Raw genomic sequence first — 27,101 nt, 5'->3', positions numbered from 1 at the left:
AATTATAATTATAGTATGTCTCAACAGATGCAGGAAGCAGATTTTTCTTCATAGTTGAAATATGGCCTCATGGTTTCCCCACATCTGGGTCTTGCACACTTTTCATCTAGAAACCAGACTGGATCAGTTATAGGTAGAAAGGGATAACTTATGACCAGACCACACTCCCATTTAAAAAAAAGTCTCCACTGCTAGGTTCTTCTTTTGAGACACTAAGTAAAACAAGGGAGTTGCTAAAAATGCAGGGAAATTGAAAAGAAAGCAATTCAGACTAAGAACACGACCTGGCCTTAGGAATTGCGTCTCTGGCAAAATTCACCGCAGCAAGAAAAGATACTTTTAAATACAAGGTAATAAATGAAATTCATCAGGTAGATACGAATGTCTCCCGAGATCCTGCAACCCAGCAGAGTGCGGATGAGATGTATGCCCTCTGCATATACAGTGTGCAACTACCACCAGGACCCACTGAGTGCTCATTTCTTGCCTCAGCACCAGAGCGCCAAAAGCAAAGATTCCAGGTACAAATAACACTGTTTTACCCATTAATTAGAATGGGGAGCTCAAAGGAGAAAAAGGTACACAAAAGGCCCCTCTGAATTTCCTGATTCATCCCTATAGGTACATGAAAACACAAGTCTAAGTAAACAGGATGACCTCAGTTTTTACACAAAGAAGCAGGATAACTGAAATATCTGTTTTGTAGGGTAATTATTGAGGATTTAATTAGACAGTGCATATAATGTGCTTAGCATGAAGTACTAATCAACAGTAACTACTAAGAGTGTCTATGTCTTCACACATTTGGAAATTTGCAGTCTTTATGATTTAAGCCAGACCTTCAGCAGAGGCTGATAAGCTGTTTATTCAGCTAAACAGCTAAAGTCAAATACTGAAATCAGTTGACAGTGAACTGAATGTTCTAAAAATCCTATTTATGATCGTGCACAAGCACCCTTCCATCTACAACTCTCCTGTCTCAACATTTTACGTGGTGGGAGAAGCCACAGCAGTCCCTCCTTCCAAGAATCCCCCTCACCCATGGCTCTTACCTTTTTCCTTCCCTACCAAAGAGAGGGGCAGAGCCTGGGTAAAGCTGGAGCTCATGCGAGCGTGGCCGCTGGAGGGGGGCAGGGAGGGCCCCTAGGGAAGGCAGGAAGCCAGTCGCCCCTGGTCATCGCCGGAATCGTGCACGCCAAGCAGAGCAAAGGTGTGCATTTGGCATTCAGCATCAGGTTGATGGGTCATGTGATACAGGGAAGATGGTACAAAAATCAAGGGTTGCCCTGTGTTAGCGGCTCAATCACCTCTGTTCACCTGCCAGCACTTCAGGCGGGAACAGTTTATTATAAGGGCCTTACTTGGGGGTGCGAGTGAGGGAGTGATTTGTTCTGGTATCAGGGAAAGTGAGTAGCATCTGGAGAGCTCTCAGCAGCCCAGGTCTAGAGAGAGCACGACAGCTGGGGGTGGCTCAGCGGTAAACGTCCCTTCTGGGGTACAACACCATGGACACCAAAAGGGTAGGTGAGGAACATGAACCTGACTCCTCCACAGACTAGCTTGGACCCAAGCCCAGCCTATTTCAACAGCCATTCATTTTATAAATGAGTAGTTATAAAAGATCAAGGGCTCAGACCTTCCTCTAGCAGCTCCCTTTGCTTCAGCAAATGGAAAAAAAAGGAACAGTCCCATACAGAGCTGAATGTCACTTTTGCTATTTTTTTTTTTTTTTGCTACTTTTTTATTTTGCCACTAGCAAAATCAAGCAGGCTCAGCACCCCAGGTTTGTTGGGATAGGGTACAGTAAACATCCAGGAGCCAACAAAGGCTTCAGAGTCAGGGAAGCCTGTGTTTGAGTCCTAGCTGCACTAGTCATCGGCAGCAAGAGCCCAGGCAAGATGCTTCACATCTCTGACCCTTGCCTTCTTCATGCCTATCTCAAAGGATGCTTGAAAGATTAAATGTTTGCAAATGTCCTACAACTGCACCTAGCACCCAAAAGGCCTTCAATAAATGGTACTTATTTTATGTCTGCCTTAGTGTTAAGAGGATATTAAACATGGCAATGTTTCCAAGTTCCAAGTTAAGTGGGAAGCCTGTTCAGATAATGGAAAGCAAAATGAATTCACAACTGACTAGAATCACAGGATATGAGGACAGGTAGGAATTTTAGAGACACCCAGGCTACTTTCTTTGCGTAACTCTGAAGGAACCATATGTGTGGCAGTAGAAGGAAAACCAAGGAAAGATGTCCCCTTTGCTTTTGTCAAAATATTTGCAAGAGGATTTTAATTTTTTACAAAATTATTGGAAGAAAAACTAGAGAGCTTGTTTAAGGAAATGAGAAATAGACTTTTTAGGCCACTAAGCATGAAATAAGTATCATCTTTCAAAGACCATGGAAAAGGTGTTTGTCTTTTTTTGGTCTCACCAAGCACAGGACCCTCAATTGCTGGGCTGCCTCAGAAACAGCAAATGCCACTGACACACTGAGGGGCTCCAATGCTGACTAGAACTGTCTATTTTTCTGGAAGAGAGGAGGGAAGGATGGAGGACTGGAGCATGGCATCAGGGACCAGCCATTTCCCATTTCCCACATCTCTCTCGAAAACTCCAAAGGGAGTCTGTTAAACAAAAAGGGAATAAAGGAAGAGCTAAGATGTGTCTGCTTCTAGAAGGGCACACACTTTTCTTTCTTGAATTATCCACATAATAACCTTAACTCTCTACTATTCCTAGTTTGTGGAAATGGTCTCCATGGCAGTACTAGTCTACATTGTGCAGTTTTCCTCATTTCAGACTTGTTTTCTCTATACCTGGTTCCCCCCGATACCTGAGCCTTACCCACACGTCTTTTCACCCCAATCCCACCAACTGGCATTCACACATGGATCTTCTAAAGCACTCAGAAGTCTGTATCATGCACTGATGTGTCACAGACCTGAACTGGGCATTTCCACTGCATAAACCTAAAAAGTAACATAGTGAGGTGATTTAGAGAATGAGGAGGAGACCAGTCTATGTTTCCACTAAGATAGTCAAAGAATACTCACATGAAGGAATAAAGGGAGAGGAACTGGCAAGAGTAGGGCAGTATTTGTAAGGAAGATGCAATCATTACCATACAGAACACATGTGCCAGGGAACTGACTAGAGATTTGCTGGGACATCTTCAGAAAATAAATAACATGCTGCAACACAAGTGGCGTGCTGAAATAGGCTTTTTTTTTTTTTCTCCAGTATGAAGAGCTAGACAGAAGTCACTTCCAGGAATAGCAAGGACCTTCTTTAGGGACAACCACGATGCATGAAGAGGGTATTTCTTTTTAAGGCAACAGGAATAAGTTTCATTGTCCTTCTCAGAGAAGAGCAAAAATTACATTAGGTGGCCACCAAGTCTGGAAACCGGGCAAATCTTTAATAAATGGTTTATTGTACATTACGAAGAATGACAAAATTGTATTATCTGTATTTCTAGACTTAATGGCCACCCCACAGAAAGCATCTTTGGAATAGAAAAAAAGTTTTAAGAATTTGTTTTCCCATAATCATAAAGCTGTCATACCCAGTTCTGGGCACAGCTGATGCAATATTTTCCTCAACCCACAGGCTCCATTCCCTCTACCAACTATTTATAATATGCTTGGGTCACTCACAGGAGAAAAACACTGTCAGCATCAATATTTAGCAGCATTTCAAAATACATTTTTTTTGTCTTGAATAAAAAGCTAAACTACTCTTTTAGTGCAGTAATTTCATATGGTCTTATGACTTCTATACACAAGATATGATCCTTTAACATTTATGTAGGTAAGTATCTCCCATTTTTTTGAAGACTCCCTAAGACTTTGAGGATTTTTTTCACAATAAAAGAAAAGGGCAGTATCAACCCATGAAGAGTCAGCCCAGCAGCGTAAGAAGACCCTCTGCAGAGCCCAGTTCCTGCTGCAGGAAGCGATTTGACAGCCTCCCCTTGCTCTCAGTTCTTAGAAAGGGATCTGAGAGGGATCAAAGCAGTAACTATCTGTATTACTTCATAGCCTAGGGAGGGAGAAAACAGATGTAAAAAAAGTACAGTCTAATAAAAAGAGTGGAAGCCAAATCCGTTCATTCCAGGATGTCTGCAAAGGAGAGATTCTATGGAGCATGGATGCAGAAAAGGTATCACTCCTAACAGAAAAAATAAATTGTGGACAGTCACTCACAGCGAGGGAAGCAACCACAAAGAGCAACTGGCTTCAATCGCATGGTCACCAGGAAGGGCACATACCAGAGAACTTGGGACAAGGCCTCCTGATGCTCTGATTCAACAGCCTTCAGAGGACGGAGGGAACCAGAGGCCAACACTGTCACGCGTGAAAATGCTACTCTGGCAACAACGTGACGGTCAGAAATCAGCTAGAGTTTGGGTTAGACGCCGTTCGAAGTCCAGCCTGTACTTGTTTTCTTGTGAAGGGCTTGAGACGTGCAGAGGCATCTTAGACATGTGTAGGTGACCCTTCTCGTGAAAGGCAGAGAGGAGCCTCTTGAGGAATGCTTTCTACTCATTCGTTTTCATTTCAGTTCACCATTTAAACTAGAAAAGATGCTGCAAGCTATCCCCACTAGCTTCTAACTTGGGACACGGCACCAAAATACTACACATACAACTGAATGAACGACATTTTCCTGGTTCTTCCACTGGGCAGGCTCAGTATGCTTCTTTGGACTGAATAGGCGTGATCTTGTTCGAGAAAAGCGTGTAAACATAGGGCCAGATTTTGTTAGTCTCCGTCCCAGAAAATTGGTGAAGCACTCCTCGGCTCCTGAAAAACAAAATCCAACACATGAAGGCATTTTAGACTTCCTTTTAACATGCTATTAGGGCGAGGGAAGATCCTGGGTATAAAACAAGCACGATCTTGTGGTCTATCACACACACTGCTAAGTGCCAACACCCACACTGCGTGTACCTAAATAAGACCGGCATGCTTGTCATGATGCCACCTCTTCTTCTCCTGTTTAAAACATATCAAAGAGGGGCGCCTGGGTGGCTCAGTTGGTTAAGCTTCTGCCTTTGGCTCAGGTCATGATCCAGGAGTCCTGGGATCGAGCCCCGCGCTGGGGTCCCTACTCAACGAGGAGCCTGCTTCCTCTCCCTCTGCTCTCCCCTGGTGCTTGTGCTCTCTCTCTCTCTCTCTCTTGCTCTCTCTCAAATAAATATATAAAATCTTTAAAAAGCTAAAAACTAAAAAAATAAAACATATCAAAGAATAACATTATACGGACAATCTCAAATCTACCTCAGTATACACTTTCAAAAAATGAATCATTGACAAACTTTGGTACCATAAAACCCTTATTACTTACAACAGATCATGAAACACAGGATATATCATAATGACATGATCAGGAACTTCCGATCTAAAGGGCTGCTAAATTGTTTGGGTGCTAAAAGGTCAGAAATTTATTCCAGCAGTGGTTGTTAGACAGCTGTCCTGAATGCAGTCTGCAAATGGGTTTTGTTCAGTGTGCATGCTGTTAAGAATGTTATGTGTTGGGGCACCTGGGTGGCTCAGTCGTTAAGCGTCTGCCCAGGGTCCTGGGATCAAGCCCCACATCGGGCTCCCTGCTCAGCGGGAAGCCTGCTTCTCCCTCTTCCACTCCCCCTGCTTGTGTTCCCTCTCTCGCTGTCAATTAAATAAATAAAATCTTAATTTTTTTTTTTTAATTTTTTATTTAACAGAGATAGCGTAAGTAGGCAGAGCGGCAGACAGAGGGAGAGGGAGAAGCAGGCTCTCCACCAAGCAGGGAGCCCAATGCGGGGCTCGATCCCAGGACCCCGGGATCATGACCTGAGCCGAAGGCAGCCGCTTAACTGACTGAGCCACCCAGGCGCCCCTAAATAAAATCTTAAAAAAAAAAAAAAAAAGAACGTTATTTGTTGCCAATATAAAAATTGGGATTTTTTTCCCCTGACTCACAGTCAGCCAGATTTCTGCTTCTCTTAAAAAACAGGGATCACTGGCCACTCTGGGCCTGAGTGCCCCCATGGAAATAACTGGCTGGAGCAGCACAGAAGCTGTCACTCAACTGCCCAGAGGAACACATCCCCCACCAGGTTTGACACTCATTTCCAACAGTTGCCTGGCCCCCGCAGCCATCTGTAGCTTACAGTTTTCACTTTTTTGGGTTAAATTCCCTCTAGACATATCTAGGTGAAAGGTCCCTTCTAATCTTCTATCCAAAGAGATATTTACATGTGGGAGTGTCAAAATACAAACCATATTTCAGCTCCTTGAAAAGAAGATGAAAATAATCTGAGACATACTTTTACAACCAGACAGAGAAGATCAGGTTTTGGCCCTTGTATTACAAGAATTTTAGCATAAAAGAACTGGACTCTATCTCCCACGTACAACCCCAGCATTTCACCCGACTCCCAGGGAGGTACTGGGCCTTTAGGGTTTGTCTAGCTTAAAGAAACACAATCCCACCTCAGCCTGGTGTCCTTCCCACTGGGCGCCACATGGTTCTAACTGACCATCTGCCATGAAAATGGTAGAGCACACTCACTTGTATAATTCAATGACTGGCTTTGCCACATCCTTGTACTGTCTTAGCCTGGCAGCCACGGCTTCGGGTTTATCATCCTCCTGCTGGACTAACGGTTCACCCGTGATGTCATCAATCCCCTACAAATACCAGAGAAACCAGTTAATATGGCCAACACCTGGGCCATTCCAAAGACGAGAAACTTTCCTGTGCAAAATCCGCGTATTCACCCTGGTCTCCCACCGAATGATCAATTAGGCCTGAGTGACGATGGTAACAGTGAAAGTAATTGAAAAAGAAATAACACTCCTAACAGTCTTGTTAACCTTATTTCGTGAGAGCTGACATGGAATCTTTATTAAATTCTCAGATCTTTCCAAACACGTTTCAGTGCTATTGAGAAATGATACTTTCAATTTACAGTTTAAAACTCCATGCTGCCTCCCCCAACAACAAACAACCTTTAGACAATGACATTCTGGTCCTCTAAACATTCCTAAAACTGCCCTGCTTTCTAAAGTTTGAGTTGTTAATAAGAAAATAAAATGTCTGGGGCGCCCGGGTGGCTCAGTCGGTTAAGCATCCGACTCTTGATTTCGGCTCAGGTCATGATCTTAGGGTTGTAAGATAGAGCCCCACATGGGGCCCCATGCTCGGTGGGGAGTCTGCTTGAGATTCTCTCTCTCCCTCTGCTCCTCCCCCTGCTTGCATGTTTTCTTTCTCTAAAATAAATAAACAAAATTAAAAAAAGAAAAGAAAACGTCTCAAAGAACCAACTGGTTTACTTAGGAGAACACTGATCTAGGAGAAGGTATCTCGGTCCTGCCTTTGCTAGCTTTCAAATTCTTTCCTGAGATTAATCTTACTCAGGTTATTTTCCTAGATCATATAATGACTTACTTAAAGGCAGATTAAAATAGGCATGGATTATATGCCTATGACAATCAGGAACAAACATTCTGAGAACTAAAAAATGGCAATTTAGAAAACCTGATTTTTGATGTATTTTAACCTCCTTGGGAAACCTAACTACTTACAAATAGCAACATGGACATGAGGATCTTGCCTCCCATGTCCATGGCTATTACCTGCCAGGGGAGAGAGTCACAAGGAATAAATCTGTCAAAAGGCAGGCTAGAGCAGAACCAAGGCTCAGGCAACTCAACTGGATAATCAGAAACTAGCTATAAATTTGAAACACACTAAAATTCCATTACAGCTCAGGGCCTTGGGTCCATAACCTGCACTTACGATTTATTGGTGAGCCCCATAATCATCACGTGTATTCCATGGTTGTTAACCTGACACAACAGGGGAGATGGGGGTGGGAGACGGCTGTACATCACCTTTATTCTCTTCCTCTTTATTTTACTTAGAGCTGCAAAGCTCAGAAGTCATTTCCAGGACCTCAGAGCACCAATAAATACAACAACTGCTTCTACAAAGAAGAAAATGATGCTAGGGTGACCACATCCCTCCTTCTGGGAGAGCTTGGCCACAGTGGCAGGTAGAGGTGGCCCAGACTAGTACCTTTCCCGGCTGTCTTTGGAGGCAGCACTGGAACTGCGGGTGTTCGTTTAGGATACCCAGTCTTTTGAAAGCAACTCAGTGTTAAAGGTTCTCAAACTTTAAGAGAATCTTTGCTTCAGCAGGTCTAGGCAAAGCTAAAATGTGAAGCATCCGTGTTGGACATCAGTGCATATGCAGAATCCTCTTCTCCTCTCCATCCATTTTTTCCCCTTATACCAGTTTCTTGAGAGGGAAAAGGGGAAGGGACCTAATAAAGGAATTCCAGAATTACATTTTAAAAAGAAGACTTTGGGGCGCATTAAGCATCGCCGAGTTTAATCCAGTCAGTTAACCGAGTAGGTTAAGCATCTGCCTTCGGCTCAGGTCATGACCCCAAGAGCCTGGGATCAAGCCCCACATCGGGTTCCCTGCACAGCCGGGAGCCTGCTTCTCCCTCTCCCTCTGCCTGCCGCTCTGCCTACTTGTGCTCTCTATCAAATAAATAAATAAATAAATAAATAAAATCTTTAAAAAAAAATAAAAATAAAAAGGAGACTTCAAAAGGCAACTAGTACTTTGTCCAAATGAACAAGACTCACTGGAACTGTACCAAATCTATGGCACTCAGGAGCTGGGAAGGCATCCTTACCCTCTTGAAGCTGGTTTTCTGTAGTAATTACTGACTCCATCTATATTCAGATCTACCTATCCCATACACATTAATCCATTAAGATGCCACTGTCACCCCTCCACATTTGGATGATTACAAGTAATTCTATCTAACATCCAATAACTAGAGGTAAGAATCACATTGAACTAATTCATGTCTTTACCAGAAAGAACAATAATAACTCTTTTGAATTTGTTAATTTAAAAAGGTTCTTTAAACATACACCTTTACATATGTTCATTTCACGTAAACACACGTTATTTTTGGACCCGTTTCTTCCTCTAGTCCTCCCATGCCTTTACACTCTCACCGCCACCACTCCCACGACCCCAGCCACTCTGGCCCCAAGTCTTTATTCAGTCCCAGCCATAACCAGTTATCCCTGCTCTTACGAAGCTAGAGAGCATATTTACACACACACACAGATAATGTGTAAAGAAGGAGGGTCACTATTTTACAAAAATGGAATCACTGTGCTATTTGCTTTTGATATTCAACAATACCTAGAGGAAGTATTTCTTCAGGTCAAAGGCGATAGCACGAAGTCATTCTTTTTACTGAGTACATAATATTGCACGATGTACATAGTTTCTAATTCATTTAGTCATCCCCTGTAAATGAACATTCGTTTCCAGATTTTGTTTTGTTTTTCTCTAAAATCAACACTGAAATAAGCATCACTGTGTACATGACCTTGCCCGCTAGTGCTTTCATTTCCATAACCTATTCTCCCAGCAGTGGCTTGAATGAAATACATGTATTTTAAAATGTTCATGTACATTGCTAGGTTGCTTTTTAAAAACACTATTAATACTTCATATGCCTAATAAAGATGAGTACCATTTTTTTCCAGATTCCCCACCAGCAACAGATGTTATAAACTTTTAATTTGCATTCCTTGACCACTAGTGAATGAGAAATTTCAAATACTTTTGGCCATGAAGATTTGCTCTTTTTTGAATAATCTATTCATATCCTTCCTACACTTTACAGCTGGAGTGTTTTGCCTCTTTCTTGTCAGTCTGTAAAAATGCTTTGTATATTCTTACATGTACATGAGGTGGATTGAAGTCCAGGTTATATACCCTTCCACTAGGAGGGTGAATCCAACGTCGGCTGAGACGATCTTTGAGTGTTTCAAATGGAATGTTCAAAGTGATCACTAGATCCAGCTCACAGATTTTGTCCAGGGCTTCAGCCTGAACTAATGTCCTAGGAAAACCTAAATGCCAAAAACAAAACATATCAAATGCAAGACATTTCCCAATTCCAATGAGTCAATGAAATATTTTCAGTTGACAGAATAATCAAATCTATACATATACCACCCAGAAAGAAACTTCTATCAGGAATTTATGTCTACCTCCAAAAATTTAAAATTAGAAGAAAATATGGCACTTTATAACCCAGCTTTAGCATTCGGGATACTCAAAGATTAAGAAGTCACATGACCCAAGTAGAGCATGCACTAACTAAAAATCACTAGACTGGTCCTCACTTTGCTCTTAACTACTCATGTAACCTAAGCAAGTTATATCACCTCCATTTCCACTTCTGTTCCTCTAAAATTATATTTGTGTTCTTTTATAGCTTTAACAGCTGATGAGTATATTATTCTTAGGCTACGCCCCAAATTATATTTTTATCCGTACGCTACATCTTACAAAACTCAACATGTGATCTGCAATCTAGCATAGTAACAACAGAAATGAGAAAACGCACTTAAGAATTTTATAGTAATTTCACAGTAATTTTAAGCCTAGTGAATCTAAAATTTATGCTTGAATTTGTGTTTTTCTTTTAATTTTTCTTCTAGTAATTTGCTCTTATTGTATTTGATAAAAGGACTGCTCTGCAGTGGATTGGGGGAAAAAAAAAGAAATGCAGCTTTCACTACTGATTTTGTTCTAGGCTTCCCTTGGAGCTTATTTTCTAATTTCTCCAATAAGGGAAATTATCCAATGGCCCCCAGAGTATCTAACTGATGTTGTTTATTACAGAAGATATAGATTAAGTTACATCTCTTCCCAAAAAGACACAAGAATGGAGAGAACCCAACCTGGGGCATGTTTCAACTTTACTGTTATGACAGGGAAAGAAAAAGCAAGTTTAAACAGAGGTGAGGAAAAGCTTATCTTGCAGGGCAGATCTCAGATTCGTTGGCTATCATGTGTCGAACCCAAGGTACTCACATGTTCCCACTGGGCAAAAGGGTTACTCCAACATTACAGGTAACACCAGAAGAAACCTGTCATGAGCATGCTATGAAGGCACACACACGAGCTGTGTCCTTCCACAATGTCAGCCTTATTCAATCATAGAGCAAGGTTAAATCACGATGATAAAGCAGGTTCAGGATTCCAAACTCAATGACAATTCACCATGTGATTAAACCTGGCTTCTTACACAGCACACAGAGGACAGAAGACAAGTCATACAACAAACAAAGTAACAGAAGGGTGTAGGAAGTGAATGGACCACACACGAAGTCAGTCTGTGGGCTCCGCTGGGTCCGGGTCAGCTCTCGGCACTTACTGCTTATGTTCAAGCAGGGAAGGATCTCGGTTCTGTTCGGAGATCCATCGGGCAGAGCGCCTTCGGAAGAAGCTGCCTTTTCTAAGTGGTCAGACGTAGAGGGGTCAGGTCTGAAGAGTCTGACAGTGCAGTGCCCAAATCCTTCCCTTTTAAAGGGATTTAATCGGTTTGGGGTCTCTACAGACCTCCTCTGGTTCTACTCATTATCAGTTCTGTGGTGTCAGCTGACGCTGGTCCAGTGATATCTCCTAGCTGCAGTACCTTAACTGCTTATGTCACTGCTTGATAGAGGCCCCTGCTTGACATGAGAGATTCCATCTTGTTCTCTACAAAACTGCTTTCACATTCTTATATGCTGTTCTCTTGTGACCCATTATGCATTTGATGTGGTTTTGGAATATAGATGAGGGCCGGTGGGATGAGGTCCGGAGCCGACGACCAAGAAAGGATTCTTGAGACGTCTTTGGTGCAAAATGGTGGTTTATTAAAGCACTGGGACAGGGACCATGCACAGAAAGAGCTGCTGCACCTGGACCTTGAGGAGTGGGGATTCTATACTCTCAGGAGTTGGAGGAGAAAGGAGAAGGGAGGTTTCAAAAGAACTTTCATATGCTAAAGAAGACCCACCTACAAGATACCTAACAAGATACCAGAGGCCAAGCCATCTCAAGTTAAGGTTGTTTTCCCCTCTAGCAAGGTATTAACATGAAGACAGGTGGGAGATTCCTGGAAGAATGTCACACCTGTCCCTCCCAGGAGTGGGGGGGTGGGGGGCGGTGAGGGGGTAGGGGGGTGGGGGGGAGGTTGCAGGGTGTCAGCTTGTGCTTTGTCTTCAGCCAGCCCTCATCAAAGTGGGACTGGCTTCAACAGAGAAAGAGGTATTTCTAATGTCGCAGCCCGGGTGCCACCTCCTGTACCAAGTCACCCACCTGTATGGTCTCCTTCCTCCCATAGTGACTCTCTGGCTAAGCATCCTCTTCACAAAAAAGGCACCCACATGTTCGGAAATTATGTGGGAAGTATATTCATGGTGGTTTTCTTTGCGGTGGGAAGATGGGTGATGCCTTTCTACTCTTCTAATTTCTAGTAAACTGAGCATACAGTACTTTCAGAATGGAAAAAAAAAATACTGCCCTTAAATAAAGAACTGCTGACTAACTAAATATTTTTCAAATCTCAACATAATTTGTTACATGAAGTTACGACTACTTGACATTTAGGGAAGTCAAAGGTCAAGCTTTATCTGCCTAAGATCAAGGGCACTATGGACACTTGGCCTTAGCATGGAAGACAGCAATGCCTGGCACACAGTGGGCAAACCCTTAAATGTAATACTACAGTAGTTGTCTTCTAGTCTTCCATTCGGTGGCCATACTTACGTGACCAGCTGCCTTATTTTAAACTCCGAATTTAATTCTATGAAATTATAGGACTCTGTCAAGCCCTGTAAACTCAGTATGTCATTTTTACTTTCTACTATGGAATGGTTTGACTGCTTGCATATTAATTTATTAAGCAACTTCTTTTTTAAGTTCAAAAACACAATTTTAGAACTGGGGCTTCACAGCAACTGGGTGTATCCTGGAGCTTCAAATACATGATAGCTACCAAGTAGGGAACAAAGTGATATTATCTGGGTCGCCAAGGAGCAAGATTTGGCCCCAGGTGGGACCTCATGACTCAGGCAGCGTAGGCTGGGCAATGAGCAAGGAGTTTCAAATTCCTTATTGAATACTAGACACCCTCAACCAGGTCCTTTTCTCCACCTCCCTCCCCCCAAAAGCTCACTGTAGGTCAGACAGGGGATGCTGTGGAGAAGTTTGGTGGCAAGTCCGGGACCTGTGCTAAGTCTATTAGTCAACTCTGGCCTAACTTCCCCTACACTGTGCACCACAGTCTGCTTTAGAAGATGAGCTTCCTGAAATGGGATTTAAGACACACCTTCCTCCCTTTGTTATCCTCTGGTACTGTGCCTGGCTCATTCCACACTGAAATTCCAGCAAAGTGAGGGCAGTGAGCCTTCCACAGAAAGGCACTCTCCCTCGCTGACTGCCAGGTCCTGCCTTTTCCCTGTATAACCTCCTCTTCACAAAGGCTTCAAATTGACAACTGGAGTTAGATGCCTGCAGCCAAAACAACCCCAAGATCAATCTCTATGCTATTCCCCCAAATCCCTTTATAAAGAAAAACCATTTTCTAAAGCAGTGGCTTCCAGGGACACCCAGGTGGCTCAGTCAGTTAAGCGTCTGCCTTCGGCTTGGGTCACGATCCCGGGTCCTGGGATTGAGTCCCGCGTGGGGCTCCTTGCTCTTTTTAGCTTCTATTTTGGAGGGTACATCTTATAAGGTATATATTAACAAAATCGTATGTGCACATAATTCACACATATCCATTATTTTGAAGATGTAATCAACATTTTTACTGCTAAGTGTGCACAAAGAATTTAAGGGTTCACGCCTCTAAAGACCCAAGTTCCCAGACTCAGGCCCTGGCCTTGGGTTCTAGCATCACTAGCCACTACCCTGACAAGAAAACATTGTTCTTTATCCTTTGGATGGAGGCTGGAAGGTGAATAAAGCACTAGGAAAGAATAGGAAGCTCTGAACAAGAATATAACAGTTCCTCCAACAAATAAAAGCTCAAATCTTACTGGCTAAAGTTTCCTAGTCTGATGGATAGAAGTCCGTCTGCCCGTCTGCTCAACAACCCCACAACTGTTTCTGAACTCTGGAGCCCTCTGGAGGAATGGGTGGAAAATGCAACTGTCTACAAAATAAGCTGAACACAGAAGGAACAAAACTGTTGGGTAGTGTCTACCTTTGGGGCTCTCACATTCAGACCTGCTAATGACCAGAGAATAATTAATTCTGATGGCTTAGAGGTCGTCTGTTAAGACAGTGGCTCTCCTCGTATCCTCCCAACCTCAAAACAGGCTAAAGTTGAAAGAACCAAGGAAAATACAGAAGCCTACAATGAAAGCTAAAATGGAAGAGTTATGTTTTAAGATGTTTATGCTGCTGGAATGCAACCATTTTAATGGTTTAGAAGAAGTACCAACAAGAGAAAGAAGTCATTCCTCAACTTCAAGGGTTCTCCATCTGATGGGGCACATCAACATGATCAGGGAAGACTTAAAGGGTGGGGGGAGGGAGAAGAGTTTATTGACTGCCCAGATTCCATACCATTCTTCCTGGAAGGGAACATCTAGGAGCAGGAGCAGGACTTAGGTATTTTTTAAGAAGTTATCCAGGTGACTGTGGCTGGTTAAGAACCACAGAACTTCTCAGTGACAACACTGCCAAGGGCAATATTAACTATGTGTATCTATCCCATCATGGGAAGGTTTAACAGCACTTGTAAGCAGGTCCAAACCACTCTGAGGAGAGTCTTCTTTACCTCGGTTTCATTGCAAGAGAACTGGGAAGGAAATTCCCAAACAGAGGCCAATCTTTCCAGATTCACTAAGCCCCTATCTCAAGCCACCTGTTTAATGCCATTCCTGGCCAGGATCTCACCTCTACAGAAAGTGGTGTGGCAGGCGAGAAAGTACAGTAGGACAGTTAGAACAGTGGCCCAGTCAAAGATCCGGGTGCCAGCCACGTTTTCAAAAGTGAGGAGAAGCCGCGGTAAGCCAGGAACCTCAGGGCTCAGTGGAACATGTCAGTTACGGGCAAGAGCTCTGGAACCAGACACAACTGGGTTTCAATCCCAGCTCTACCCAGCCTTGACTGCAAGAACTTCCACTAGCTTTGTAATCTCTCTCTGGTCCTTAGTTTTCTCAGAGATAAAACAAGAATGTATTAATTTGCTAGGGGCTACCACAACAAAGTACCAGAGAACACGTGGCTCAAACCACAGAAATTTATTTTCTCATAGTCCTGGAGGCCAGAAGTCTGAGATCGACGTGTCAGGACGGTTAGTCTCTTCTGAGGCCTCTCTCCTTGGCTTGCGGACGGCTGCCTTCTCCCTGTGTCTTCCAGGTGTCTGTATCCAAATCCTCTTCTTGTAAGGACACTACAATACTCGTAGTACATTAGGGCCCGCCCTCAAGACCTCCTTTAATTTAATTATCTCTTTAGTGACCTCATCGCCAAGAAAGAGCCAAACTGTGAGGTACTAGGGGTTAGGACTGGAACAGATGAATTTGGGGGGCGGGGGGGACACACAACTCAGCCCATAATGAAAGGTAATGCCCATTGCACGGGACTGTTTTGAGGATTAAAAGAGGCAATCTTTGTAAAATGTTTAAGATGTAAAGTGTCAGGCACACAGTGAGCACTCAATGAACGGTGGCTGTCGCTCTTGGTAGTGCTCTCCCGGGAGCCCTGCTGCTTCCCCAGTCAGTCACGAGGCGGCACGAGGGAAAGGTCCTCACCCCCCAACCTGCCTATTTAACTCCTTTTCCGAGATCTACTAGTCTGGGGAGTCCCTGGGGCCCTGTGCTCTCTGACACACTGACAGTTTAGCCCTTCCAGTGACTGGCCACACAGACTGCACATTCCGGTCCCCACCCACTCAAAAGGAAGCTCGACCCAGGCCAGCTTCTGCCACAAGCTTCCCACTCTCCCGTTTGCCCCGCACCCCGCCCCATCGCCTACTCATGTGTGACAGTAAAGCACCGGAAGTCAGACTTCCCTGATCCAGTTCCATACTTTATCGTGATGAGCTTTACTTGGAGTTAAACAGACTGGTCGGTTCAGCACAAAGGCCCAGCCTTAAGCTGCTGACAGTACAAGTGTCCTGAGGCAGCCGCTGGAGGTATGTTCTGAGCAACGAGCCCATGTGCAGACTGCATTAACTGTCACACAGAATCCAAGTCAAGAAAGGGGACAGCCGTGCAGACTTTCCCATCAAGTGAGCGCCTCCTTATGGGAAACATTCCCAGACGAGGCGACTGTGCTTGGGGAGAACCTGGATTCAGTGGCTTCTCAGTGCCACGTCCCAACAGTAACTCCACACACACAGCTACTGTTTACAAAGCACTTACAGACATGTATGTATCTCTTATTCTTCCCATCGACACCGTGAGGTGGGCAGAGCAGGAACAAGCACCCGCGGTGTAACCCCGACGAGGGAGCCTGCACTCAGCGAGGGTCGGCAGCGGAACAGGACTCAGGCCTCCGGTCTTGCCAAGTGCTCACTCTACTCGCTGCTCTTCCACGGGTATGAAAAAGAATTATTATAAGGATCCTAAAGGTCACTCCATCTACCTTGCTTCAACCAAAAGAGCGGAGCATCCTGATAACATCCTCACCACCACAGTTCGCATTTGCCGAGCATCCCTGATGTGCCAGATCTACTTTATTCCGAAGAAAAGCCAAAACTCTGCAGGGACCTAAAAGGCCTACTCTTGCTCCTGTCACCTGTCTCACCTCACGTCCCCGTCCATCGCTCTGTGCCCGCCACGCTGACATCCTTGCTGTTCTCGAACCGGCAGGTCCATTCCCACCTTGAACATTTAGTTTATGGTCTCTCGGCCTGACCCACTCTTGCTTCAGGTATCTATCTGAGGGATAGATACCTATCTAGTGGAAGTTCCTGCAGTCAAGGCTGGGTAGAGCTGGGTAGAGCAGCAGTGTGCCCTCAGCTCACAAAGTGCCTCGTCGGTGAGGACTTCTCTAACCATCCTGTTAAAGTGCGCCTTCACCCCACCCAGGACACCTGTATTCACCCTCCCTTCGGTTTCTTTTTTTTTCTCTTCATAGATTTCAACATCATTTCCTGTATATGATTTACTTTATTTTGTTAGTGTTTCTATTCCCACCAGAACGTTAGCTAAATGAGGGCAGAACCTTTATAGTTGTTTCCTGCTAAATCCTTAGGGCCTCGAACAGTGCCTAGCATGTAGTGATGCTGAATAAATACTTGTTGAATGAGTAAATAAATATTATCTGAAAAGTCACAAGAATGCTGCCAGGTGGGTATCATTCCATTTTTAAAGTTACAAAAACTGAGGCTCAGAGAGGTTAAGTGACTTGCCCCAAACCACACGTGGAAGAACCGAGGAACCTAGACTGGTTCACCAAGTGCTGACCCCCAGAATCGCACATCTGTACCACCTGATGTGGTCTTCCTTCCACGCAGAACACCACAGCCTCGGAGAAATGCCTGCTCACGGTGACTGCAGTCGTCCGTGTACGAGGCGCGTGAGAAATCCAACTCCTGCGCGGCGAGCGGGGCACTGCCTGGCCCAACGCCACAGGCGCGGCCACACCCGAGTCTCTCCTCTCTCCGCATGTACACCAAACAAATGCGCGGCACCTGGCTTTTTTCTTTTAACGTATCTCGGAGGTTTCTCCCTACACAGTACATACTGCTCTCTCACTCTCCCTGAGAACTGCAGAATACTCCAGGGTGTGGATGTACCATCGCTGAAGCGACCGCTTACTGATGGGCATCTAAGTTGCACACGACTTGAGGCACACTAGCCTAGCAGAGAGGAATATAGGCTCCAGAGACAAACTGCCTGGGCTGGACCCGCAGTTACGCCACCGACGCACGTTCTGACCCTGGCTACCCACTTCTCCGCACCTATAAAATGAGCCTGGTAATGTCCAGTTCAGAAAGTTGTGAGGAATAAGCAAATTAGTGTATGTAAATCCCAGCACAGTGGCTGGCACGTGGTATAAACGGCTGGGGGGAGGAGTGGTAAATGGGGCAAGAGCCAACACTGGCGGAGAATGAGGCAATGTGGGACTGGACAGAGAGCAGTTCGATAACAAGAAAAACACGAAGGATAAAGACAAGTCTGAGCTTTTATAAAAGGATGGAAGGAGCAGTGGGGAGACAGACTAGTCCCATCACCATCACCCAACACGCTGCGTTCACATGGGAGAACAAGTCTCCTCCGTAACAGAAGAGACAAGAAGGTCGCATCCCGACGGGAGACCCAGGTTTTAAGGCAGAAGGTAGAGAGAGTAATCTGCAAGGAGTCAGAGAAAAGTGTAGTGGGGAGGGTGGAGAAGGTTATAAGGAAAGAGGATCCCAGAGGGTACAGTGGAAAAGTAAAAGAACTCGGGGGAAGGAAGAGGGGAATCAGTAACACAGAAAGAAAAGAGGATAAAGAAGAAAGAAGGACACCGAGAGATGACTTACCTTTCCCTTAATAACCAAGCATCACAGACATAAAAGGCACAGTTGGAAGTTACGAGCTTCAAATAGTATTAATTTCCAGGGCAGGTGTGCTGTCCTAGTCTCTGAAGGTGTCACCAACACCTCACAAAGGCCCTGGCAATGGGCTGGGGCTCTCAGTGAAGTTTGGGGTGCAGAGTCCCAGGCCTGGGGGCATCACAGGTCCCAGAGAGGGGCTGTCACCCTGGTTAGGCATAAGGGCGTCCAATATGAAATGGTGTCCTAAAAGGCAGCTTCCTTTGAAGTGATTTACGTCAGTGTCTCAAGTTGGGCTGAGCAAATCAAAGTACTTCTGATGTAATTCTCACACCCATCAGCTGCCAAGAACAGACTGTCAGATAAGGTGCAGTCTGACCAGCACGTTTTCAACCATTTTTAGCAGAGTGTCATTATCCAGCCACACATATATTTTTAAATGTCAGAGGAGCACAAAATGAAGCCTAGTGGAAACTGTCTATCAGCCAAGAATGTCCCTGTATCAGGGCATGAGATGTTCGTTTTGACTCTGGTGAGGGAAAATGTGGGTATTTTGCTCTTTAATACATTTAGTTAACATTTGACACCCACTGATCTGCCTTCTCTTCTAAGATCTACTCACGGTATGAGATTCAATTCCTTGGTAACTCAAACTGCTAGGAGACTGGGATTTGAAAGGAAATAAATAATTAGCAGGTGTATGGAACTTAAAGCATGATCCACAGAAATCTTGTAATGGAAAAGCTGCATCTTTTTTTTTTTTTTTGAAGAGAGAAAGTACATGGGCGAGGGGTGGGGGGGTCAGATGGAGAGGGAGAGAGAGATCGAATGTGGGGCTCAATCTCACAACCCTGAAATCATGAACTGAGCCGAGATCATGAGATCATGACCTGAACCAAAATCAAGAGTCAGACGCTTAACCAACTGAGCCACCCAGGCGCCCCGAAAATCTGCATCTAAATAAGAATAGCCATTCTCAACATGAAAATACTTAGATAACATACATATTTAAGTACATTCTGACTAAGTGATTTAGACTAGACAAGCTATGGTTACATTGGTGGGCCATTCTAGCTGTGGGTGTGTATTCATCTTTAAACATGCTTGCTTGTAGCCCCTATTAAAAATTACGAGCTCCCTGAGGGCTGGGGCTGTGTTTACTCCCGAAGTGCCCCGGATACAGTCAGATTCCATGTGGATATGGTATTCCTGGTAGGCAGGGATTACTGACCAAGTGGACTAGATGCACACTCAAGTTCTGTCAACAGGTGGCAGCATGAATAATTCTTCAATTTAGAGAGAGCTCCAGTAAATTTTTGGTATGCTTTTATTTTTACTAAAAGTAATCCTCAAAGACATGCTTTCTAAATGACTAAAGCAGAATGCCAGCTTCCTTAGATAACCCAATCCAAGTGAATAGATTCCACTAATTGTTGAGGAAACCAGAAAATCCAATCAGTAAAGTAAAATAAAGAACCCACTTAAGCACAGAGTTTGCTCTCCTCCCTTTAACTACACGAGACTGCTCATCACACAGCTTCTCACCAGGAGTACAGAAAAACCCACTTCATGCTTCCAGACTAAGCTATTCCTCTCCCTTGTCTCTTAACCCAGCCTAGAAAAGCTGCTATGTCCTGTTGAATCAAATAGCCAATCCATGCTGAAAGCTTAAATTTTATGTAGTTAAATTTCTCCCAAAATTTGTCATGCTATATATTACTAATTATGGTGCCTACAAGTTATTTTTTAGACACCCCCCCCAGCCCCATCCAAAAAAAAGATTCACCATGCGCAGGAAGATGTCGCTAAATCCCTGACCTGGTATATTCCCAGCAGTGCCGGCCACAGGGCCTTGGCACCTGCTCCTCTGAGCCATGCCAAGAGCCTGAGGGAGGGCAGCAGAAGCAGGAGGTGCCACAGCAACAAGGAAAGAAAGAACTGGGACACTTCTGTTTTTCTAATTTGGAGTGCCTTTACTCCAGAGGAAGGGCACAGAGCCAGAGTCCACCACCACATTCCCAGGCAGAAAAGCAAGCCCTTTCCATGTGATGAAAATAAAAGGGCAGTTTTGCAGGCAACTTCCAACATCCGCCTGGGATTGGCAGCTTGTGAAAAGGCCACCCAACACCAGGCCCCCTACCTACGTCCATTAAGATCTGGGGCCAACATGGTTGCTTCTGACCACCCATCTCTTCCTGGTTGTTGGGAAAGCAAGAACCAAGTTAAAAATATGCAAGCCATTGTCCATCACAATTAATCACTGGATGATTAAAGTTGAAAGCAGGCAGTTCCATAGTCTTCCCTAACCCAGGGGCACTCAAACTATTCATACCACCAACCAGAAGCCTCAGTAGCAACTTAAAATTAGTCACCATCGAAACCTGTTTTATGAAGGCCTTTTCTGTCTTACATCTTATAATTACCTTATCTGTTTGCACAATATTTATTTGTACGTGTATCCAAGACCTCCACATTCCACTTCATCCAGTTTTTATTAACAGATGGTGAGAAGAATAAGACACAGCTGTGCTCCAGATGTTGGCAAACAGAGCTTAAGCTTCACCATATCACTTTGTGAGTCCCACATTTCCCACTGAGCTGAGAGCTTGGGACCTCCTGCCTGCTCACTGAAATCTTCCAGGGACACTTGGAACTCTTCTATTATATATCCTAGAGTTTATCCTAGATTGGCAATAAGTAGGTCCTGCTCTCCAGGAGTAGTAGATGATTTAAAAACCTAGATATGCTATCATCACTATTTAGGGATCCATTGATAGAAGATAGATACTACAGAAAATCTGGTTTTAAACCATAAATTGGGATCTTCAAAGTGGCTTAGTGAAATAAAAGATGAATGCTATTAGGTAGGGATTCTTGGGGAAATCTCCAAGTGGTGTTGAGATCCTCTGGCATCAGTGTAATGATTTTTCCTGTTTAAGGATATAAATGAAACTCATGGCTTATAACCTCTGTTCTTAAACAAGTTACACTAGAACTATGAAGCCCTTTTCCCAGTAAAGGAAGATGTATACTACCTTGAGGAAGAAGCAGTTCACTGTAAATCCTTTGCTTAAAGGCCCTTCTACTTAAGAATTCTGTTTACTTGTTCTTTGAACCTAAGTCTCTATATAAACAAATTAGGGGAAAACAGGCCCCACTATATCTCAATTGAGACAAAAGGAATTTGTAAACGATTACACCATAGGCCCATATTTTTACTCCAAATAAAAAAACGAGTCCCAGTATCCTCTATATGGCTCAGCTACTGGCTGCAGGTGAGACCTTTCTATCATCAGACATGTATTTATAAGCTTTTTCTATGTGTCAAACACAACTGTGCGTACAGGAAAGTACAAAATATCAAATATGCAGATAAATCCGTAAGTCACATTATAAGGTAAGAAGAAAGAATGAAATGGGTAGATAGGATGGCAGAGCAAGGACCCAGCGAGGAAGGGATATTTGAGTAGAGATCTGAATGAAGCAATCCTCATGACAATCTAGAGGCACAGCATTGCAGGTAGAGGGAACAGTAAGTGCAAAGGCCCTGCATCATTAGCACACCCAGCACATAAAAGTAAAGAGATTCTGAAGTGGTTATGGAATAGAAACACAGTTTTGCTCCCCCCTGCCCTCAAGAAAAGAGGTCTGAACATATATGAAAACAAAAGGAAACATAAAAGAACGAAAATTTTAAACAAAATATGATAAGGACAAAGACTATTCAATATAACATCTGATATAACTGGCATTCTTGAAACAGAAAAACTGAACTAAAGGACAAAAAAGATGTAACACAGGAGTACCTCCCGGAAAGGCAGGAACTGGAGATCAAAAGGACACACTACATACAGGAGGGACGACAAAAGACAACACTGAGATATTCTATGTATTTCAAGTATGAAGAAACAATTTCTCAGGAAGTCTATACAGGAAGAAAAGAAAATCATCTTCAAAAAAGGGGAAAAATCAGGGGAGCCTGGGTGGCTCAGTCAGGTTAAGCATCTGCCTTCAGCTCAGGTCATGATCCCAGAGTCCTGGGATCGAGCCCCATGTCGGGCTCCCTGCTCCACAGGAGCCTGCTTCTCCCTCTCCTCCCTGCCTGTGCTCTCTCTCTCTAGCTATCTCTGTCACTATCTGTCTGTCTCTCTCTCAAATAAATAAAATCTTAAAAAAAAAAAAAAAAAAAGGGAAAAATCAGACTGGCTTTAGGGCTTTCCAGAGCAATAACCCGGTCCAGAAGAAGATGGAACAATGGCTGCAAAGTTCTGAAGGACACAAGGACCGCCGGCCCAGGGAGTATCACGGCCAGCGGAGCTGCGGACAGATGAGCAGACATTCTCAAACAGGAGAACTCAGGGAGCACAGCACCGCACCTCGTGAGCCCTCTGCTGTGAGGGAGGGAGAGGAGAGAGAGGGGAAAATATCCAACAATCCAGCCAAGGTAATGACCAAGGGAAAAGCCGTGGTTAAAAGCAGTGCAGCTTTATTCAGATAAAATTCGCATGCCGAACAATTCACTCATTTAAAGTGTGTAATTTGATGGTTTCTAGTCTCTTCAGAGATATAACCAAAAGATTAATCAAAATAAAAGGAACAGAAGACGTGGCAATGGGCAACAAGATCAGAGCCCAGAATCCATTTACATCTTTTAGATGTATGACAAGAAACAACAACAATAATAACAACAACAACAACTAGGAAATTGAAGTTACAGAAGAAAATCTGTAATAGATTTTCCCAACAAAAACCGATGAAAATTGAGACGGAGGGAGGGGAGAAGAGGCGGGAGGAAGTATAAGTACATGAATCCTCTTACTGTTCACTGCAGAAAGACAATATCTCTGTCTCAATCTGAAACGTGAAATAAAAAAACAAATATGTCAATCTCTTAATGGCTTTCATAATCTTAAAGAGCTCCCGGAAGAATTAATATCCCTGGTGATGAAGAAAGATTTATCTCAAATTCAGTAATAATTCCTTCAGGTTCCCTTTAGCTTTGCTATTGTTAAGTTTTGAGTAAAACTAAATACTTTTAAAAAGTACATGAAGTATGGTGCCATTCTTACACATTTCTAGATGCATTACGTGCATGAGGTGGTCTCTAGAATGATGGGTTTTCACCTGTTAACCCTGATTAGTTCTGGCTAGGGGGATTTTAGGTGACTAGTTGCTTTTCTTCATATTTTTCCATACGGCTCAAATGTTTACAGTAATCATGTATCATTTTCATAAGGACAGTTTAAAAAGATAAAATTCCCTGTATTTTTCCACATCTTCTTCTTTTTACCCTAATCAACTTCTTCATCTTTCCAAAATCTGGGTTTCTCTTATTAGTGATAGGACAATTAACAGAGTTTTGGATGATGATCTTTACCTATTAAAATGACATTTTTAAGTTTCTCAGCCATTTATTAATGAAATTCTAAGTTCTAGGTCAGTGTCGGTATGTGTTTGTATGTATATACAACATGGATAATAACACATAACTACCATCTGACCAGCTACTATGTTGCAGGATTCTGCTAAGACTTTTACATTTGTTAGCCAATCCTCACAAACCTATCCCATAGGTACTATTTTACGGACGAGGAGAAAGAGTCCAAAAAAGGTAAGTCGGCTTGCTCAAGACTACACAGTTAATAAATTACGTAACGATACTCAGGTAGGAGTTATAAGTCCATGCTTTTTCTACCATATTACTGGTTTCTCAGTATGGTGCTTTGTGTATACTAAATGCCCAGTAACTGCTTCATTGTTAAACCAGCAAAGTATGCCTCAGATGCTTTGGATGAAGCTTTGCAATGAATATTCGCAGTTCATCCAATTCCTGAGATACCTGTTTCATAAATTAGGGAAGCAGGCTCTCTACCATCTAAAATTAGGAGACCGTTTCATCCCTGTGCCTTACTTTATAGACTTCTAATTAAGTGGCAATAGCAAATGGGCTAAGTGTACCTCAAAGTGTACGAGACATGCCCAAATGGAGAGAAATCCTAGTTTAATATCTAAAGTAGATCTAAATTTAAGATGTTAAAAATCTACTTAATTTTCGGGGTGGCTGGGTGGCTCAGTCAGTAGCTCATTGACTCTTGATCTCAGGGTCATGAGTTCAAGCGCCACACTGGGCGTAGAGCCCACTTAAAAACAAAGCAAAACAAACAAAAAACAAAGTCTAGCTAATTTTAAATTGTTGGTTAGAAAGTTAAAAAATAAGTTATTCTTTCAAACTCGAAGTTCTAAATTTTAAAGTTCCTTCTAAACTCATTTCTAATGTTAACTTTGATGTTTATTCAATGCCCTCCTTTTCAATTTCCTGAAGTGTTTAACTTTTGCCCTTACCCACTTTTCTGACTTTGTATGCTCCTACTTTCAAGCTCTAGGACTATCCAATTACCCGTGGTTTCCAGAACACATCCCGTTGTTTAAAGCCTCTATACCTTTTGCATATGATGCTCCCTCCATCTAGAAGGTGCTTTTATTCTCCCTTTCAAAATTTAGCTCTTGGTGTCACCTTCTCCGGGAAGCTTTCCCAACAGCTGCCCCCCTCACCCCTAAGACAGGGTCAGTTCCTTTCTCCTCGGTGCTACCTCTCACCTTTCACCCCCTCCACTGGGGCTCCCAGGGTCCTAGACTGCAAGTGCTTATGCTGCATTTGCCCCTCCTGGACTAAGCTCAGAAAGTATGCCATCCCCGCCTCAGACAGACCAACGCCCAGCTCACGGGGACACACAAAAACCGTATACTCAATCTGTGTTTTGATCTCTGAACCATGTTCTTCTAGGGTGTGTTCAAATATCTGTATACATGTTTTCCATATGGCCCTTGTTAAAATCTAGTCATTCTCCAGAATCACAGAGTGAATAAACAAAGTCAGGGCTGCCTACTATATTAAAATTGTTCCCCATCCCAAAGCAGCAGTCAGATCAATCAGAAGAAAGCCACCAGAAGTGGACACGGGGACAGGGTCTCAGGAAAGAATCCAACCAAATGAACAAGAGAAGAGACCCAAGGCTTTACCATCTTCAGTCAGATCCTCTGAGCTCATACAGATACCAAGGACACTGAATATAGGAAAGTCATAGGATAAAAACAAAGTTCTTTAAAGTTTGGATTTCAATCACAGAAATCAAAGACAATCCTCGCTGCCAGGGAAGCACACAGGCTCAATCACCACTAGATCCTCAGTGCCACGGGGGCTGGTACCGCCCACTATGCCGCTTGCTCTACTGTGGTCTTGGTAGTGCCCAGCACAGGGATGGTACTCAGTTATAGGAAAAATTATGAATACTCAGAACCAAAAGCAATTTGCACAATCGCCTGGGACCATTAACAAAGAGGTTGCAGCAGCTTTAATGGAATCAATAGCTAGACATAAAGTCTGAACGGGCTCCACACTTTGGATAAGGTATATCACAAGATCAGAGTGTGCTCAATTTCAAGTCAGACGTCTCCAACATGACTCTTCATAACCTAACCCTGCTGGGCAATGGTCTTTTCCTCTGTAACTCAACCAATATTATTACTGTTCAGTTTTATTTAAAGCAGATATAGACACCATTTCTTCTTTTTGCCCACCTTCCCCTGATGAAGTCATGTGCTCTCCCCTGGTACACTATCCAACCTGAAATTAATGGTAAGACTACAAACCCTTTCATTTAAGAATATCTGAATATTTAATAAGCATGTTAGAAAGTATAATCAAACACAGGTCTCAGGGATTATAATTCCTTCTTCCAAGAAGATGATAAAAAAGGTCAAGTTTGTCTTATAACAGAACCTTACAGATGCTCATTTTGGAGAAGATTATTACGGCTACATGGCTACCACACGCAGCTGGGTTTCCCAGCACCCACCTTTTACTGGCTTACCCAAGGCTCTGTGTAAGGACATACCCTGGAAGTAGTGCAGGTCTGAGATCATTTAACTCTCAGGGAAAACACACACGCACACAAACACTACACACACTCAAGCAGCTCTGACTTCTGCTAAAAATACATACACACACACATAAATAAATAGAATGTAAAAATCCCAGAATTATCTGCAGAAAGCAGCAGTGTTCAACGCTGCGCCAAACCACAAATGGAACATCCCACCATGGACCAAAGGATGACTCTCGTTCCAAAGGGATCTTTATTCCAATGAAAGGTTTAAATCATATCCACTCATAATGCCAACACTGAATGCTTCTTTTTATGAAACCAAACTCTGACAGCAAATCTGAAATATTTTAATACCTTACCTAAAATCATATGGTAGACAACTCTGTTACATCTTGTTACCTGGAGATAAATTAGGACTGAGTTTGAGAACTTGCAGGTTTACTATTTAAATACACAGGTTGGCAGTCAAATTTAGAAATGAAAAACTCTATTACTAACACCTCTCCCCACTGGCCCCATCCAACTGCCTGTCCTTTTTTTAAAAAGTGAAGAATTTATATTTGTTTTAAAGAGATGGTTACTGTTCTCTACCTACGATTTCACCTCAAGATCACCTAGTAAGCAATAAAGACTCTCTTTATAGCAAACTAAAAAAAAAAAAATTTTTTTTTTTTTTTAAATTAGAAGGCTTACAGTACATTCCATTCCTCTAGTGGAATATTTGTCTTAAAAATTAAAGTAAACTATTTTTTAAAACTGTTCTCACATGTTAAACCTCCAAGGAAATTAAAGAAAGAGGGAGCGAAAGAGAGAAAAAAGGAGGAAAAAACCCACATATATATATATATATATATATATAT

The 27,101-nt window shown here is 43.2% G+C and overlaps 1 protein-coding gene across 2 annotated transcripts in view; it reads right to left on the bottom strand.

Moving 5' to 3' along the window:
- Nucleotides 1-2,101: 2,101 nt before the first annotated feature.
- The window catches only part of AK4 (adenylate kinase 4), a 66,239-nt gene continuing 41,239 nt past the window's right edge, over nt 2,102-27,101 (bottom strand). For both annotated transcript variants that reach the window (XM_021679964.2, XM_021679965.2), the window contains 3 exons: nt 9,763-9,935; nt 6,556-6,674; nt 2,102-4,805 (listed from right to left, as the gene is read on the bottom strand). In XM_021679964.2, the coding sequence (XP_021535639.1) occupies nt 4,691-4,805; nt 6,556-6,674; nt 9,763-9,935 (407 nt within the window). In that variant the 3' untranslated portion in view covers nt 2,102-4,690. The remainder of the gene's footprint in view (nt 4,806-6,555; nt 6,675-9,762; nt 9,936-27,101) is intronic.

Source organism: Neomonachus schauinslandi, chromosome 4 (genome assembly GCF_002201575.2).
Source record: "Neomonachus schauinslandi chromosome 4, ASM220157v2, whole genome shotgun sequence".
NCBI lineage: Eukaryota > Metazoa > Chordata > Mammalia > Carnivora > Phocidae > Neomonachus > Neomonachus schauinslandi.
Note: the sequence above shows the minus strand (reverse complement) of the source record. Positions and strands in the feature narration are given on the sequence as shown.